This window comes from Crocuta crocuta, unplaced genomic scaffold (genome assembly GCF_008692635.1).
Source record: "Crocuta crocuta isolate KB4526 unplaced genomic scaffold, BGI_CrCroc_1.0 scaffold830, whole genome shotgun sequence".
NCBI classification, from domain to species: domain Eukaryota; kingdom Metazoa; phylum Chordata; class Mammalia; order Carnivora; family Hyaenidae; genus Crocuta; species Crocuta crocuta.
The window spans coordinates 999,307-1,014,425 of NW_027531513.1; the positions used below are offsets into that span (position 1 = coordinate 999,307).

The window sequence follows — 15,119 nt, forward strand, 5'->3', positions numbered from 1 at the left end:
TGGACACTTAACCGACTTAGCCACCCAGGCGCCCCTAGATTTATTTTTAAATGAAAGTCTCAAACTCACCAATGAAACCAATATAATCTGCTTTCTTCCCTAATTAGCTTTCTTAAACCCTACTCTCCCAGACCCCTACTTTGGATTATGAAACACACCATTCTTTTATTTAACCAAAATGCTCCTTCCTTCTGCTTCTTTTATTATATACTTTCTTTTGAATAGAGTATTAAAATAGACCTCACCCCAGATTTGTTTTCTCCATTTGACTGTAAAAGTAATAGTTTCTTAGAATTTCATAGTGCTTTAGTTTACAAAGAATAAAAAAGTAAATCATGATACTATTCAGTACCTATGAATGTATATACTCCTATACTAAATGCTGGGAGTGTAAGAAAGGAGGTAAAAATGGAAGACAATGACCTCCAGAAAGCTCACAGTAGAGGGAAGATAGGCACACAGACTACAAAAGCTCGAACAAGGATGGAGAGGGAGTGCGCGAAACGGGAAGAAATGCTGAGTGTAGGCCGAATATGGAAGTAGCCAACCTCAAGATTCCAAACGGGAATGAATATTTATAGTATGTGCTACTTTTAACATTCCGGTGGCTGTGTCAAAGAATATAAAGGTTCTGTTGTTGTTTGCTTGTTGTTGCTTTTATTACCATGTTCTCAGCTTGCCCTTCACACTGTATGAGATTTTGATCTAATTTTCTACCAAGGTTAGAGAGAAACACAGATTTGGATTTTGTATAAAAAAGCATGTGCAGTGAGAGGAAGATTCACTACAAATGAGGTTCATTTAACAGAAAAGTTAACTCTCAGGTTCCACAATGAGAAAACTGGCTTGTGCCCTTATTTACCACTAAACAAACAAGCATCCCTTAAAAAAAAAAAAAAAAACATGTCTCCATTTCACTTCACTTAAGAACATGTCTTTCAAAGACAATTTTAAAACACTGCAGTGAAACCACTTGGGAAAACTGTTTTTAAATGATGCATTCAGATTTCTGAAGAACAAGGAATGGTTGTTTCACTAGTTTTTCTTTTTTCCCTCTCTTGAACTGCCCTTCTCAGTGCCTCCATTTAGGGCATTAAAACGTAAGATTTTTTTTTAAGTAAAGCACTTAGAATTCACATTTTCTTTCCCCAAATTTGTTGACAGAGCTACACCTTACCTAGGCTGTCCTTAATGAACAAAACTGTGTGCTAAGACAAAGAGCACACTGGAACTTCCCAAGAGGGCAGAAATCTTTCACTAACATATCCCAAGTGCCAAAAACAGTGCCTGGCCCACACAGAGCACTCAGAAAATAATTTGTTCAAAGATTCCTGCCTCTACTACTTTACATCAAACTATGTGTCAGCTAGTAAGAAACTCAGTGTCTTTGTTTTTAAAATGGAGAGAATTCAGCGGAGTCCTTGTTGCCCCATGATGGATTCTATGCCTTCGAAGTTAAGAGGGGGAGAAGATGTCATGATACACAAATGTTCATTCATAGGCTGTATTTTAAATCTCTGTCCACAGGGTCGATTTGCAGTAAGCCTTAGACAAAATAATGCAAATGGAAACTCACAACAAGTAAAATCACAAATTTTGCAAAGCAGAACTTTAATAGGTTGACCAAAATGATAATGGATCATTGTTCATTTTTTTAGGTTTGATAATGGCATCAGTATTGACTTTTTTGGTTTAACTCCTTTTCCCTTAGAGATACGTACTGGAACCACTGAGGAATGAAGTACCATGCTTCTAAAATAATGGGGGTGGTCGAGTATGGAAGGAACATAATTGGCCATGAGTTAGTAATTCGAAGATGGGTGATAAGTACATGGAGTGGACTGCATTATTGTCTTTCTTTGTAGATGTTTGATATTTCTGACACACAAAAAAGTTTAAAACAAAACAAAAAAGTATTTGAAAGGTATTCAAATCACATACATTGACAGATGAGATTCTGACAAAATATCCAGTTAACTGGAGGAGAAAAAACTGACAGCGTGTTTTAAAAGAATCATTACGAGAGGTCCTTGAGGGGCACTTGATTGTCTCAGTTAGTAGAGGATGTGCCTCTTAAACTCAGGGTCATGAGTTCAAGCCCAACACTGGGCATGGAGACTACTTTAAAAAAAAAAGAAAGAAAGCAACTAAAGAGGCATTTGAAAAATGGGAAGGGCTTCATATATATAAATATATAATTTATACACTCTCATACATATATACACACACACACGCATATACACATACATATATTTAAAATAACTAAGTTTGAGACTGCTATGAAAAATTAAATGTGCACATCAGTAGGTACAGTGGGTATATGGGAACTCTATGAACTTTCTGCTCAGTTTTGCTTTGAACCTAAAACTGCTCTAAAAAGTAAAGTTTGCTTAACCGACTGAGCCACCTAGGCGCCCCGATAGTGGGGGAGAGGGAGAGAGGCAAACCATAAGAGACTCTTGAATACTGAGAACAAACTGAGGACTGATGGGTGTTGGGGGGGGGGGGTGGAGATGTGCATGGAGGAGGGCACTTGTCGGGATGAGCACTGGGTGCTATATGGAAACCAACTTGACAATAAACTATTTGTCAAAAAAATAATAAATAGATTCAGTGAAAAAAAAGTAAAGTTTGTTAATTAAAAAAAAATCACAAAGGATAGTTTACTGCGCTGTTATACAACTTTTTCGGAAAAACTCATGTCCCCAAAATCATTTAATTCATTTACTTTGTTTCTTCTATGGAAACTCAACTTTCAAATCAACTTTACAAAGAAACTTTGGTTCTTATTTGGAGCGTGGTCACATAATAACAATAGCAAACCTTGTCTACTACTTTCCCAACTGGTTTTCACTGATGAATGTGGTAATTTGTCAAGATTTTAAGATTTTTTGCTAAAAAAGGCAATTCTATTTATTGTGTACGTCACAATTTCAACACGCAAACGTTAGATATCCTAAATAAGTACACTGTGTTAATAGATAACTGAGATTCAGTGGTTAGCATTCTCTACTTTCTCCCCCAACAAGGAGATGATACAAATTTGGGTGCTCCTGTGGTCAGATTATTACTTTCCACAAAGGAGTTCAGTGTATTTGATAATTCTTATCTTGACTAAACTTAAGTTTCCAGTGGTTATATAATCTAAATACATTATGTGGTTTCAACTGGGATAATCCAATTCCTATTTGTGAAGGCTACATAATTAAACAAGGAAGTTACAGTTTACTTAGCAAATGAAATGATTTCTTAATATAAAAGTCTTATCATCATAATAAAACAGCACAGAACTTAACATTTCACTCTAACAAATAAGACATTTAAATATCCTTCATAATACAGTAAACCCACATCCTTCACTAAAATCAAAATTCTGTTTGAAAAAAGGAAACACGAAAGAAAAAATTACATCCATAATGTAATTATGGGTAAGCTTGGGGTAAACTTCTAGGAAACAGTAGCCCATTCACTTGTTTTCTTTCCTCTAGACCAACTTAAAGGAACGCGGAGTTAGAAAGGCCTGTTGGGACTAACTCAGTGATTTCTGGAGCTCTGAGCAGGCTTCAGGGGCTTCTATAGTCAGTGAAGTGTTAAAACGAAAAAAGAAAAATCAGTGCAATTGTATTTTTCCCAAAGAGCCCAATACTGCGTTGAGGATTTTGCTTTTATACAACAGTCCAAGGCTGAGTTTTAAGTTTGAAAAACCACTAAGAGTCTACACTCTTCCCACAAGAGGAATCTAAAGCTTAAATGGAGGTTAAGCAAGACCACGATGCTCATGTTCACAACAAAGCCAGGTACAGAGAAACCGACACCTTCGGACTAGACCTGACCACCTCAAGTGAAAGGTCCAGAGGACAAAGGGAGAAAAAAAAGCTAGCTTCAAGATTACCTTTATTCAACTCCACCATGGACCATACCAGTTATCCACCAATACCTTTCACTTAGTGTCCAGGAGCAATCTACTGCTGTTTACCAAAGACCATTAGGTTTGTGCCTCTCTTCTCCAATGTGTTTCCTTGCTTCTTAAAAACCATCTGGTCCTCCTGATACCACGTCACACAATGTCTCCTTAATAGGCAGTTCTAATACTTTGACTTGTCTGTTTAAGAGAGCTTGTATTTTACCTTGTTAAAATACAAAGAAATAACCTTTCTCACAGAAATACTACACAGACCCACAAGTCTCGAAATGGACTGAAACAGAACTATGGTAAGTACTAAGGTGAGGTAAAAAGCCAAGGGAAAAAAAAAAGGGGGGGGGGACCTGAATATCCCCAAACCAGCGCTCTACCCCACACAGACCTGTGATGCCCTCATTAGGGGTGTACACTTCTGGTTGGGGATCCAGTCCCAGTGCCTCTGAACAGCATTTACACTCAGGTCTTCTTTATGTGCCTGATCTATGCAACTACTCCCAGGGCTTTACAAGCTGCCCCAACAGTCCTTGAAAAAAAGATACACACTGGCTTATTTGAGGCTCTACAAAGATAAAAAAAAATAAAATCATAAAATACCAGACCAGGGCTGTTTCTCAGGAATTATTTAGTCCAACTCCCTCATTTTTTACAAGAATACTGATACACAGGAATTAAAGTCACTTTCCCACAGTCACAGAGCTAATGGGAGAAGTTAGATTTTGTTTTCATTACTACTTTCCATTCTTCTACAAAGTACTAAATAGGATCACTGCTCAGGTAATTGCCAGCTATCATCACATGTTTTGGCATCACTTAGCTGTAAACTTGTGCAACACAAGGCTTATTAAAAAACAACAAGCACAACTATAAACAGGTCACCTTAACATGACTTAGGAGAAAATACACCCAAGATCACAACATGTCCCACCAAGTTCAGAATGTCTCACAGTGCAATTCTTAGAATCAGTTTGCAGCATTTAACTCCTGTTCCAAAATAAAATCCTGACAGCATTTCTTTGCTAGTTATTTAGACATAGGTTTGGGGTTCACGGGCTACTAGGCCTTATTAACTGCAATCTTGCCCTCAACACCAAGGACTGTCTCAACTGTATTTTTAGCCATTTCTTAGATAAAAGCTACTTACACAAAATAAGCCAAAAATAATCAAACTCTAGGTGCTAATTTGCCAAACTTAGTAAGAAGTATGTCAGAAAACAAGGCTCCACTCTGCCTGTGCAGATTCTAGATTCAGAAATCCAAACCAGATATGCATTCACACATTGGTATATATTGTGCATCTAAAAGAAGCTGTGGTCCCCAAAATGGTTATTCTCTGGCAAATCTAATAAGAGTAATTAAAACGGGAAATCACTGGAACCGACAAAGCAACTTTATTTTTACAGTGCCTGAGTAACAAACAATAGGAAGCTCACTTGAAAAATCATTTGATTTTAATCAGTCATAAAACATAGAACATTGTTCTGTTTTGACTAAAAGTGGTTCTCCCTGTTGCATTTCTGTCTTCTCAGAGTCTCCTACGAATCCTAAATACACGAATATCTTTACACTTTCATCAAGAAGAGAGCTGTTAACTTTGACATTTTATGGTCACTCTTTGAAAAGGGCAAATTAAGTATTTTAGTTTTTTAATTAAAAAGGTAATTATTTCCACCACCACCACCGAGCCAAGTGGAGATGAGAAATTTGTCAGAGGCTCCCTAATAATTGGCAGATAAGAATCATCCTGTGAGGAAATGTAGAGAAGACTATTGCATTACAAAATCCTGAGTCATCACCCAGTTCACTCAGCAGATTTGGGTAAACAGTGGATAAGTGACTTAAGTCTTGTGTGTTTATCCATCCATACCCACATTCATGAACATACAATGTTACCAGATTTTGTGTACAGTTAACCAAACAGGATACAGCACAACTTTCTTAAAAATATTCTTCTCACGCAGCTGAAGATATCCATTTAGCAAATAAAGTATCTAACATCCCTCCCCCCTTCCCCGACTACATTTTTACTCGCTTTTCCCCCCTAATTTCAGTGGCACTATAGTTTGCGGAGAGTTTGTACAACAAAAATGAAGAAAGTAATCAAAGAGTAACATAACTCCTGAAACCGATTTTTAGGTCATCTATATCCATCTGGGAGACTCAAAAATTAACGCAAGCCCTGTAGTAATAACGCCCTGGACAATCTGACAGCTCTCTTCTCTATTTTCCCGAGGGTCGCACATTTCCAAAGGAAATGTCACAAGTGGAGAAACATACACTCTCCCGATGTTCTAAGACTCCACATTCTCAACATGAACTGTCTAGTACACAGCTCAAGAATGCACTATGAGCGGATTTTAAACCCATCTTTTCAATCAAACCCACAAAGACTGAGCAGGCCCCAAAAAAGCAGAACCTACCAGTTCCCTCTGGTCTCCTTCCCATTCAGAAAGTTACTGAGACATGAATTGAGGGATATCAGAGGCGGAGACCGTAGAGGAAGAACCGGAGGAAGCACCAGGAAGAGTCGAGTTACTCCCCCATAGACGAATCCTCTCCGCCCACCTCCCCCACTGGGCCAGGTTCAAGGAGGGCCCGTGAGGGACCGCTCCTGTCTCCCTGGGGGTCCGGTGCCCTCCGGCTCCCCACGACGCCGCAGGTCGGAAGACGACAACTCGAACCCTCGGGGAGAAGCAGCTGGGAAGGTCGTACAGGGCTGGTGAGGAACGAGTAGGTCCCGCAGGAAAGTGGCAGGGAGCGGACTTGAGTGTTTCCCAGGCTTCTCGCCGCGATTCTCAGACTCCTGCTAGGAGACCACCAGAGACTCGAGTCCCGGCAGAGTTTGGTCCAGCGGTCCCGTGCGGACAAAGAGCCGCCTACCCTCGCCCCTCACAGCCCGCCCGCCGACCCTGCAGGCCCGAACACACTTACGTGGAGAGTTTCCTGGTCCAGAAGAGGCCCCCGGGCCACAGCTCTTGGAGCTGCACGGCCCGGCCCAGGTTGCTTTTGATCTGGGCCAGCTGCAAGTCGGACTCGGCGTCCAGCCGCTCGGCATAGGGCAGCAGCTTGTTGTAGACGATCTCCTTCTGCGGGACGAANGGCCTCAGCGGCCGAGCGCGAGCCTGCCCCACCGGAAACACGAGATCGAATTCCAAGCTATTGTCCTCCCTCGCCTGGGGTCGCGCGCTCTCTGCGGCCGCCCTCGCGAGCCCTTAGTCGCGGTGCCCTCCGCCGAGGCAGTGGGCCTAGTCCCCCACGCCGAGTGCGAGGAAGAACCTAGGTACTCTATCCATCTCACTTGTTGAAGAGATTTTTTTTTTTACTCTGTCTCCTTTAAGCCCCCTTTTTCGGGTGTTACTCCGGCCGCCCTCATTCCCAAAAGGTGAATAGTTATTCAACAAATATTAACTGAGCTACTATTTTGTGTGTCAGACGCTCCTTTTAGGCCCTTGAAATAGGAAGAGCACGTGGTTTCTGCCCTCCAGGGTTTTACAATCTTGAGCTTTAGTCTAGGGAATAAGCAATTACAAGACAATACTCTTAATTGCTGGATAAGTACAGGATGCCTTGGGAATTCTTCAAGAGGAGTTCAAGCTGAAGGGGTGTCAAGTAGTTTCCTAGAAGTTTCCTAGGAGTGGTAAAGTTGAGGTTTAAAAGAGTGCGGACAGAGTTGGTTAGGAAAAGGCGGAGAAGGTATATTTTAGCTGAGGAAACGGCAACAGCTTAGAGGCCTCAAGTATGCACTCTAAGAATTCAACGAAGTTCACAGTGACTGCAGATTGCTTGCAAGAGGGGAGCGCGAGATTGAAACCTAGAAAAACGCTAGGGAGTTTTTAGAGCTTGAAACCTAAAAGCAACAAGAACTCTGAAACATTTTAAGCATAGGAGTGGCATGATATAACTTAGATTTTCCAAGAATCATTCTGGCTTTGTGTGGAGAATGGGTTCAGACAGACACGACTGGACACTGGAGGATCCCTTAAGAAGTTGTGACATAATGATGGCCTGGATGTCATTTGAAATGATTTGAGAGCTGCTGCGGCAAGTAGAATGGCCTGGGCTTGGTAGCTGACTGAATGTGAAGAGTCAAACAATGGGAAGAGACAGGAGGATTTCAGATTTCTGGTTTGGGAAGACGGATAGTAAAATCCTTCCCTGAGATAGAGAACACAACAGAAACAGATCTGGAGACAGAATGACTAAGGGATAGAAAAGTACTTTGATGTATGGATCAGGGGGATGATCTAAACTGAAATATTGATTAGTATTTAGATAGGATTGAAGGGAATGAGATAGAGATTTATTAACAGCAGGCATATTAAGAATTTTAAGAGTTTAGGGGCGCCTGGGTGGCTTAGTCGGTTAAGCGACCAACTTTCGCGGTTAGGTTGATCTTGCGCTTCGTGGGTTCGAGCCCCGCGTCGGGCTCTGTGCTGACTGCCAGCTCGGAGCCTGGAGCCTGCTTCAGATTCTGTGTTTCCCTCTCTCTGACCCTCCCCTCCTCACGCTGTCTCTCTCTCTCTCTCTCTTAGAAATAAATAAAACATTAAAAATTAAAGAAAAGAATTTTAAGAGTTTATTGAGCAGAAATCTATTGGAATTGGGCGGGGTCCAACCAAAAGTTAGAAGCCCAGAGAGGAGCCAAGGGAAAGGCTTATGTAGAGAAGGTGTAGAGACAAAGAAAGGAAACTATTTGATTGGCTATACCTTAAACCCATTTGGCTGTTTGTGTCTGGTTGTCCTTAGCATTTAGATTTCATAACCTTGAGGCATTTATACAGATTTGGGGCAGAGACATTAGAACCACCTGAATCTAATGGCCATTGTGTAATTAGGTTAACAGCATGAAAAGACTAGGGTCCTTGACCAGCCTCTCAGGAATACCATATTTAAGAATGGGTAGAGAAAGAAGAGAAAGACTGCAATGAATATTCATGAGAAGCTGTCAGAGAAATAGGAGGAGTTCAAGGAAAGGGGCCTTCCTAAAGATGGAGTGTTTCAGATGGAGGAAGTAATCAATGTACCAAAAATGGTTTGAGCTGTCAAATGAAATGAGACCTGAGTAGAGTTTAAGGAGTTACTACTGATAAAGCAGATAACAGTTTCAGTGGAGTGTACAAATGGAAACAAGATTACAATGACAATGGAAAAATAGGAAGTAAATAAATAGAGGCAGCAAAAGTAGACAACCTTTTTAAAAGTTTGGGTGGGAAGAAAAGGAGAGAGATAAGGAGGTAGCTGGAATGAAAGGGAATTTTTGAAGGTGGAGTATGTTTTAAATAAAATGAGAAGGAGCCAATGGAGAAAGGTTGAAGTTATGTGGGTGAAGATGACAGAGAGTGGGAGAGAATGTGGAGTCATTGGCCTTTAGCAATAAACCAGACTGTGCTTCATTGTCAGGAGAGGAAAGCAGGGGAGGATAGGTGCAAATTCAGAAAGGTTTGCAGTTTTTGGTGGTTAGAGGTTGGAGAAGTTCTTTCTGATAGTTTCGTTTCTTTTCTTTCTTTCTTTCTTTCTTTCTTTCTTTCTTTCTTTCTTTCTTCCTGTGAAATGAGAGAATGAAAATTATGGGAGGAAGTGAGGAGACTGGAGAAGGTTTAGAGTAGTCTCCAAATTTAGAAAACTCATTAGAGAATTATTTGTCAGTTAAGTCTGGAAGCATGAATTTACTGTCATCTGTCCAAATGCTTTAGTGATTTTTCCCAATAATGTTTAGCAGCCCGATACGTGTCGTGGAGTCTGGTATGATACAGTGACAAAGGAATAAGAATGTACGTTGCTGGTGGTGATGGTAATGGTGTTAGCAACCCATTGTTGAGCACTTCTCTCAACCACTGCTTTACCCACAATATCTCACTGAAGTCTCTTTTCCAGAGAGATCATTGGGTTGAAAATACTTAAAAGACAGTAGTTAATGTCAAAATTGGTTGAAGTCTAAATGAAGAGAGAAGAGAGCTAGTAGAAAGGTCAAGGTTCTTGGATTCTGAAGAAGTACAAGCAATAAGAAAGGATTACCCCCGAGCAAGGGATCTGGAAGAATATGAATGTTTGGACTTCAGATTTCAAAGAGGCAGTTCCTAATGATGTCAGTTTCCCTGGGAATAGATGTCTAAACTGGAAAGGTCAAAAGAATTATTGGAACAAAAAAGATGAAGTCTTTTTCTGTTATTCTATGGGAAGTTTAATGGAAAACTCTAATGAGTGTAAACCTCTTGGGGTGAGAAAATTGGGAGACCTTAGGTTTCTCTGGGGGACTAGGTCTACTCATCATTCGAGATAGTCATCCAAAGTCTAGGGTTAATTTTCTCTTCTCAGACCAACTTCCAAGCATTTTTAAAAATCTTTTAGAGCTCAGGATACTCTGCCAAAAGATAACAGCACATTATGCTTTCAGTCAGACCCTGAAAGAGACATTGGCTTCTTATCAGACCCCTCCAGGAAACAGACTAAAGTCTCCTTTCTTGGAAAGTGCAGTAGCCCTTCATGGAAAATAATTCTGAAGACAGAGGTTTTCCTCAGGCTGGAGGAATTAATGGGGATAATTACCAATCAAATATTTATCCCTTTGGTTCACTACTTGATAATTCACTTAGTGGCAGTGAACAAAAATGACGGCTTGTAATTTCCTGCCTTCCATGCCTTAGTTTATTCTGTATATGATGTATTTGAGCCTGAGAATTTATGTGGTCAGAGCATAATCTTTAGAAATATTTGAATTATATTAGAATGATTCATTCTTATGTAATCAAATGTCCCAACTCCTGCTATATTACAATTCCTAAAGGCACAAGAATATTGGACCTGAGATGTGAGAGGTTTTTCCCTAGTTCCTATATGATTTTTAAGTTTTTAACTTTTCATCTAAAAGCCCTTCTCATCCAGCCATAGTATCTACTTCATTAGAGTATATTGGAATTCATTTTTTTGGTAAAGAAGAAATCACAGCTAAAGGAATGAATTTTTCTATGATTACTACTTTACAGTTTTTCTCTTTGTTAGGCATTTTGCCATTTTACTATGATGTAGCTAAATGTAGATTTCTTTTTATTTATCTTGCAGGGGATTTGTGTTTCTTAAAAGATTAATAGCATTCATCAATCATACAGTATATTTGGCTATTATCTTTTCATATTTTTTCTTCTTCTCTCTTTGTAGAATTCCCATTAGACATATCTTCTTATTCTGATCTCCATATTTGTTACTTCCATTTTGCAAGTCTTTGTCTCCTCACTCATTCTGGATAACTATGAGACCTATTTCTAACTCATAGAATTCTTTGTTTATCTGTATCTGATCAGTTTAACTTATCCATTGGGCTTCAAATTCCAATGATTATATTTTTAATTTTACAAGTTTTAATTAGTTCTTTTCCAAATCTGCTGTTCTATATTTCATTGGCTTTTGTTCTTTGTGGTTCCAATCACTCTTAATCATTTGACATGCATATTTAATTATTTTAGACAATTATATTCATTTTTAATAAAGTTTATTGTCATGTTGGTTTCATATAATACCCAGCGCTCATCCCAACAAGTGCCGTCCTCCATGCCCATCACCCTTTTTTCCCCCTCCTCCACCCCTCCCCCACAACCCTCAGTTTGTTCTCAGTACTTAAGAGTCTCTTGTGGTTTGCCTCCCTCCCTCTCTTTATTTTTCCCCTTCCCCTCCCCTACGGTCCTCTGTTAAGTTTCTCCTGTTCCACGTATGAGTGAAAACATATGGTATCTGTCTTTAGCATAACACCCTCCAGTTCCATCCATGTTGCTACACATGGCCAGATTTCATTCTTTCTCATTGCCACGTAGTATTTCATTGTATATGTAAACCACATCTTCTTGATCCACTCATCAGTTGATGGACCTTTAGGCTCTTGCTGTGATTTGGCTATTGTTGAGAGTGCTGCTATGAACATTGGGGTACATGTGCTCCTATGCATCAGCACTCCTGTATCCCTTGGGTAAATTCCTAGCAGTGCTATTGCTGGGTCATAGGGGAGTTCTATTGTTAATTTTTTGAGGAACCTCTACACTGTTTTCCAGAAGGGCTGCTCCAGTTTACATTCCCACCAACAGTGTAAGGGGGTGCCCGTTTCTAGACAATTATATTCAGACAATCCTTTCTCTTTTTTCAATTTTTAAATGTTTTTAAAACTCTCTTCAAGTAATTTCTACACCCAACATGGGTCTCAAACTCACAACCCTGGTCAAGAGTCACATGTTCCTCTGACTGAGCTGGCCAGACGCCCCTGTTATTTCAGACTTTTAGGGGTGTTATATATTTGTTGACTTCTGTTCATGGTGGATCATTTGCTTCAGTTTTATAGGTTTTTATATTATGAAATTATCTTCACATAGCTTTTTATCTCTGTGGAAATCCCATGTGACCCAGAGCAATTTTTGTTTGTTTGCTTGCAGCAGACCCGCGAAAATATCATAGGCCCAGTACCTATAAATATTTATGTCCATTTCTCAACTGTGTAAATTTCTCAAATGTAAATTTGGATTTCTACCCTATGCAAGTTACAGGCCTGGGAATTCAGCCCTTGGAGAATTCTATTATGATGCAATATTTGATTTCCAATTCCCTTAGGTTCAAGGCTTCAACTTCTTTCCTTGAGTAGGTATTAAAATGCAAGTCACTTGCTGTTTTGAGATTCAATAACATTGCCTCAAAATTGATGCAGAGTTATGTCACACACTTATCACTCTGGCTTTCCTTTTCCTTTTGTTTCTGGCATTGGAGATTTTCCTTTTCTGTGTGTGAGCTCATCTATTGTTATCACTTGTTATGTTTAATGCAACTTTTCTATATAAGGGTTTCTGCGTTAACTCAGGGCGCCATGCTACGGAAACTGGAGACCCTTAAGAAATGAACTTCTAGCTCTGAGGTATTAGACATCTTTTGGAGCAAAAGGGAATAATCGTGGATGATTAAGAGCTTTTTTAGAATCCTCATATCACCTAGGTGGTCATTGGTGATGCCTGTCCATCAGGGTATCTTTATTAAAAGATTAAAAAAAATTTTTAGGGGCGCCTGGGTGGCTTAGTCGGTTGAGCGTCCGACTTTCGCTTAGGTCATGATCTCGCGGTTCGTGGGTTCGAGCCCCGCGTCGGGCTCTGTGCTGACTGCCAGACCAGAGCCTGGAGCCTATTTCAGAGTCTGTATCTCGCTCTCTCTCTGACCCTCCCCTGCTCATGCTGTCTCTCTCTCTCTCTCTCCTAGAAATAAATAAAAATATTAAAAAAAATTTTTTTAATGTTTTATTTCTGAGAGAGAGAAAGAGAGGCAGCGTGAGCAGGGGAGGGTCAGAGAGAGAGCGAGATAAAGAATCTGAAGCAGGCTCCAGGCTCTGAGCTAGCTGTCAGCCTAGAGCCCAACACAGGGCTCGAACCCACAAACCGTGAGATCATGACCTGAGCCGAAGTCGGACACTTAACCAGCTGAGCCACCCAGGTGCCCCTAAAGGATTAAAAATTTTTATATTATTATTTAGAAAATACCTGTGTGATATTTAAATGCTAAGAGTTTTTCAACACAACCGAAGCACTTTGTTTCTTCTTTTTGACAAGCTTTGAATAATGTAGGAGGTCACAGCTTCCTTCATAATCAAACATAGTAAAGAGATGTATTGTATTTTTTAACAGTAGTTGAAGCAGTTAACAATAGAGACAGTGGAGAGATAATAACTAATGCACAAAGAGGATATATGCTCTTTCCACCTACCCGCAGTTTTTAATATATGAATAGAACAGGCAGGACTTGCTCGTAAGCAGAGAATGGAACTGTCTGCATGAAGAATTTGAATAGCCGGCAAGACTCTCACACTATATCTGATGCTTGAAATGCTACCCTTTGCAATCTGTTTCTTTGTACTAAGCAGAATCTCTTTTGAAATTTACAGACCCATAAGAGGGGTAATATATCAAATCTCTAATTCTCCAGGGTGAATTACATATTCATTAATTCAGTAAGCTTTATTGAGTGCCTCCTGAGTGTCAAGTTTGAGATCGTAAGATGAATGAATGACACAGTACTTGTCCTCAAGGAGTTCACTATCTAGTTGGTTGACAGTCAAGCAAACAGATAAAATTGTAACAAAATGTCATCTGGGATCTTACTACCTCTTAAAATCTCTAGATAAAACTAATTCAAACTGCCTTCCATAGACTGAAAAATTCAGTGCCTCACCCAGTTTTGGAGAATGGGGGAGGGGAGGGCTTATGGGTTTTGTTTTTTTTTTAATCAATTTCCAGATCTAAACTTTTGCTCTGGTAAACTACTTTTTTCAAGTGATCATCTTATCCTGAAGCTTCTGTTGTTCCTGTTCCAGTAGAGCTTTAATCTAAACATTTCCAAAGTCTCCTTAATTTACACAAACCATTCATCGAAGGCTCTGTGTGTATGTGAGAGACAGAGATAGAGAAAGAGAGACAATAAATGCACAGTTAAAAAAGACAAAGGGATTTATATGTTAGAAATAACAAACAACTTAAAATTTAATATAAAATATTTTTCCTAAAAGATGCATTTTCTCTATGATTACTGATATTATGGAGCTCACTGACTAGTGGAGCAGTCAGACATTAAGCAATTCCTTTTAGAGGTATGTTACTTATAATTTTGTTAAGTGCTTTAATAGTATAAGGGGTGCTCTGATTGTGTAGAATGGGGGGACCTGGCCTAGACCAGGAGGCCTAGAAAGATTTCTTTGAGGAAGTAGCAGTTGACAAATGAGGAGTTTGAGAAAAGGATGGTTAGGAAGGATCTGGCTAGGAAAACAGTCTGAGCAGAGGCTTGAGGTAGGGGAAGAACTTAGCTTGTTTGAGAAGCACAGAAAAGACCAATGTGTACAGAGAGAGATGGTAATAGTGGCAGAGATGGTAAGCAGAGTTAGGTCGTGTAGTACCTTGTAAGTTAGGTTAAGAATTTTGGATTTTATCCTTAAAGCTATTTCAGATATATGAATACAGGGCTTTGGGCTGTAACCAGATACTTGGAGGAAGCTGAAGTAGTGATGTTAGGGTATTAAAGTCATGAAGTCGAGTGGATAGGTATACCCTAGGCAGAGGCAGAAGTATGTGGAAAGTATGTGGACTTTTCACTGGCCCTTATTAGGCCAAGGAACAATGAGTACCATGTGGTAGAAGCACAGAAAATGTGGATAAGGGAAGAGAGGAGACAAGAAGGTAAACTGAAAGCA

General features: G+C 39.8%; 1 protein-coding gene across 1 annotated transcript in view; it reads right to left on the bottom strand.

The window, feature by feature from the left end:
* PSME4 (proteasome activator subunit 4) overlaps positions 1-15,119 on the bottom strand; it is a 112,749-nt gene that overhangs the window by 92,368 nt on the left and 5,262 nt on the right. Inside the window, exon 2 of the mRNA XM_077772383.1 lies at positions 6,851-7,041. Within this exon, the coding sequence (XP_077628509.1) occupies positions 6,851-7,041 (191 nt within the window). The remainder of the gene's footprint in view (positions 1-6,850; positions 7,042-15,119) is intronic.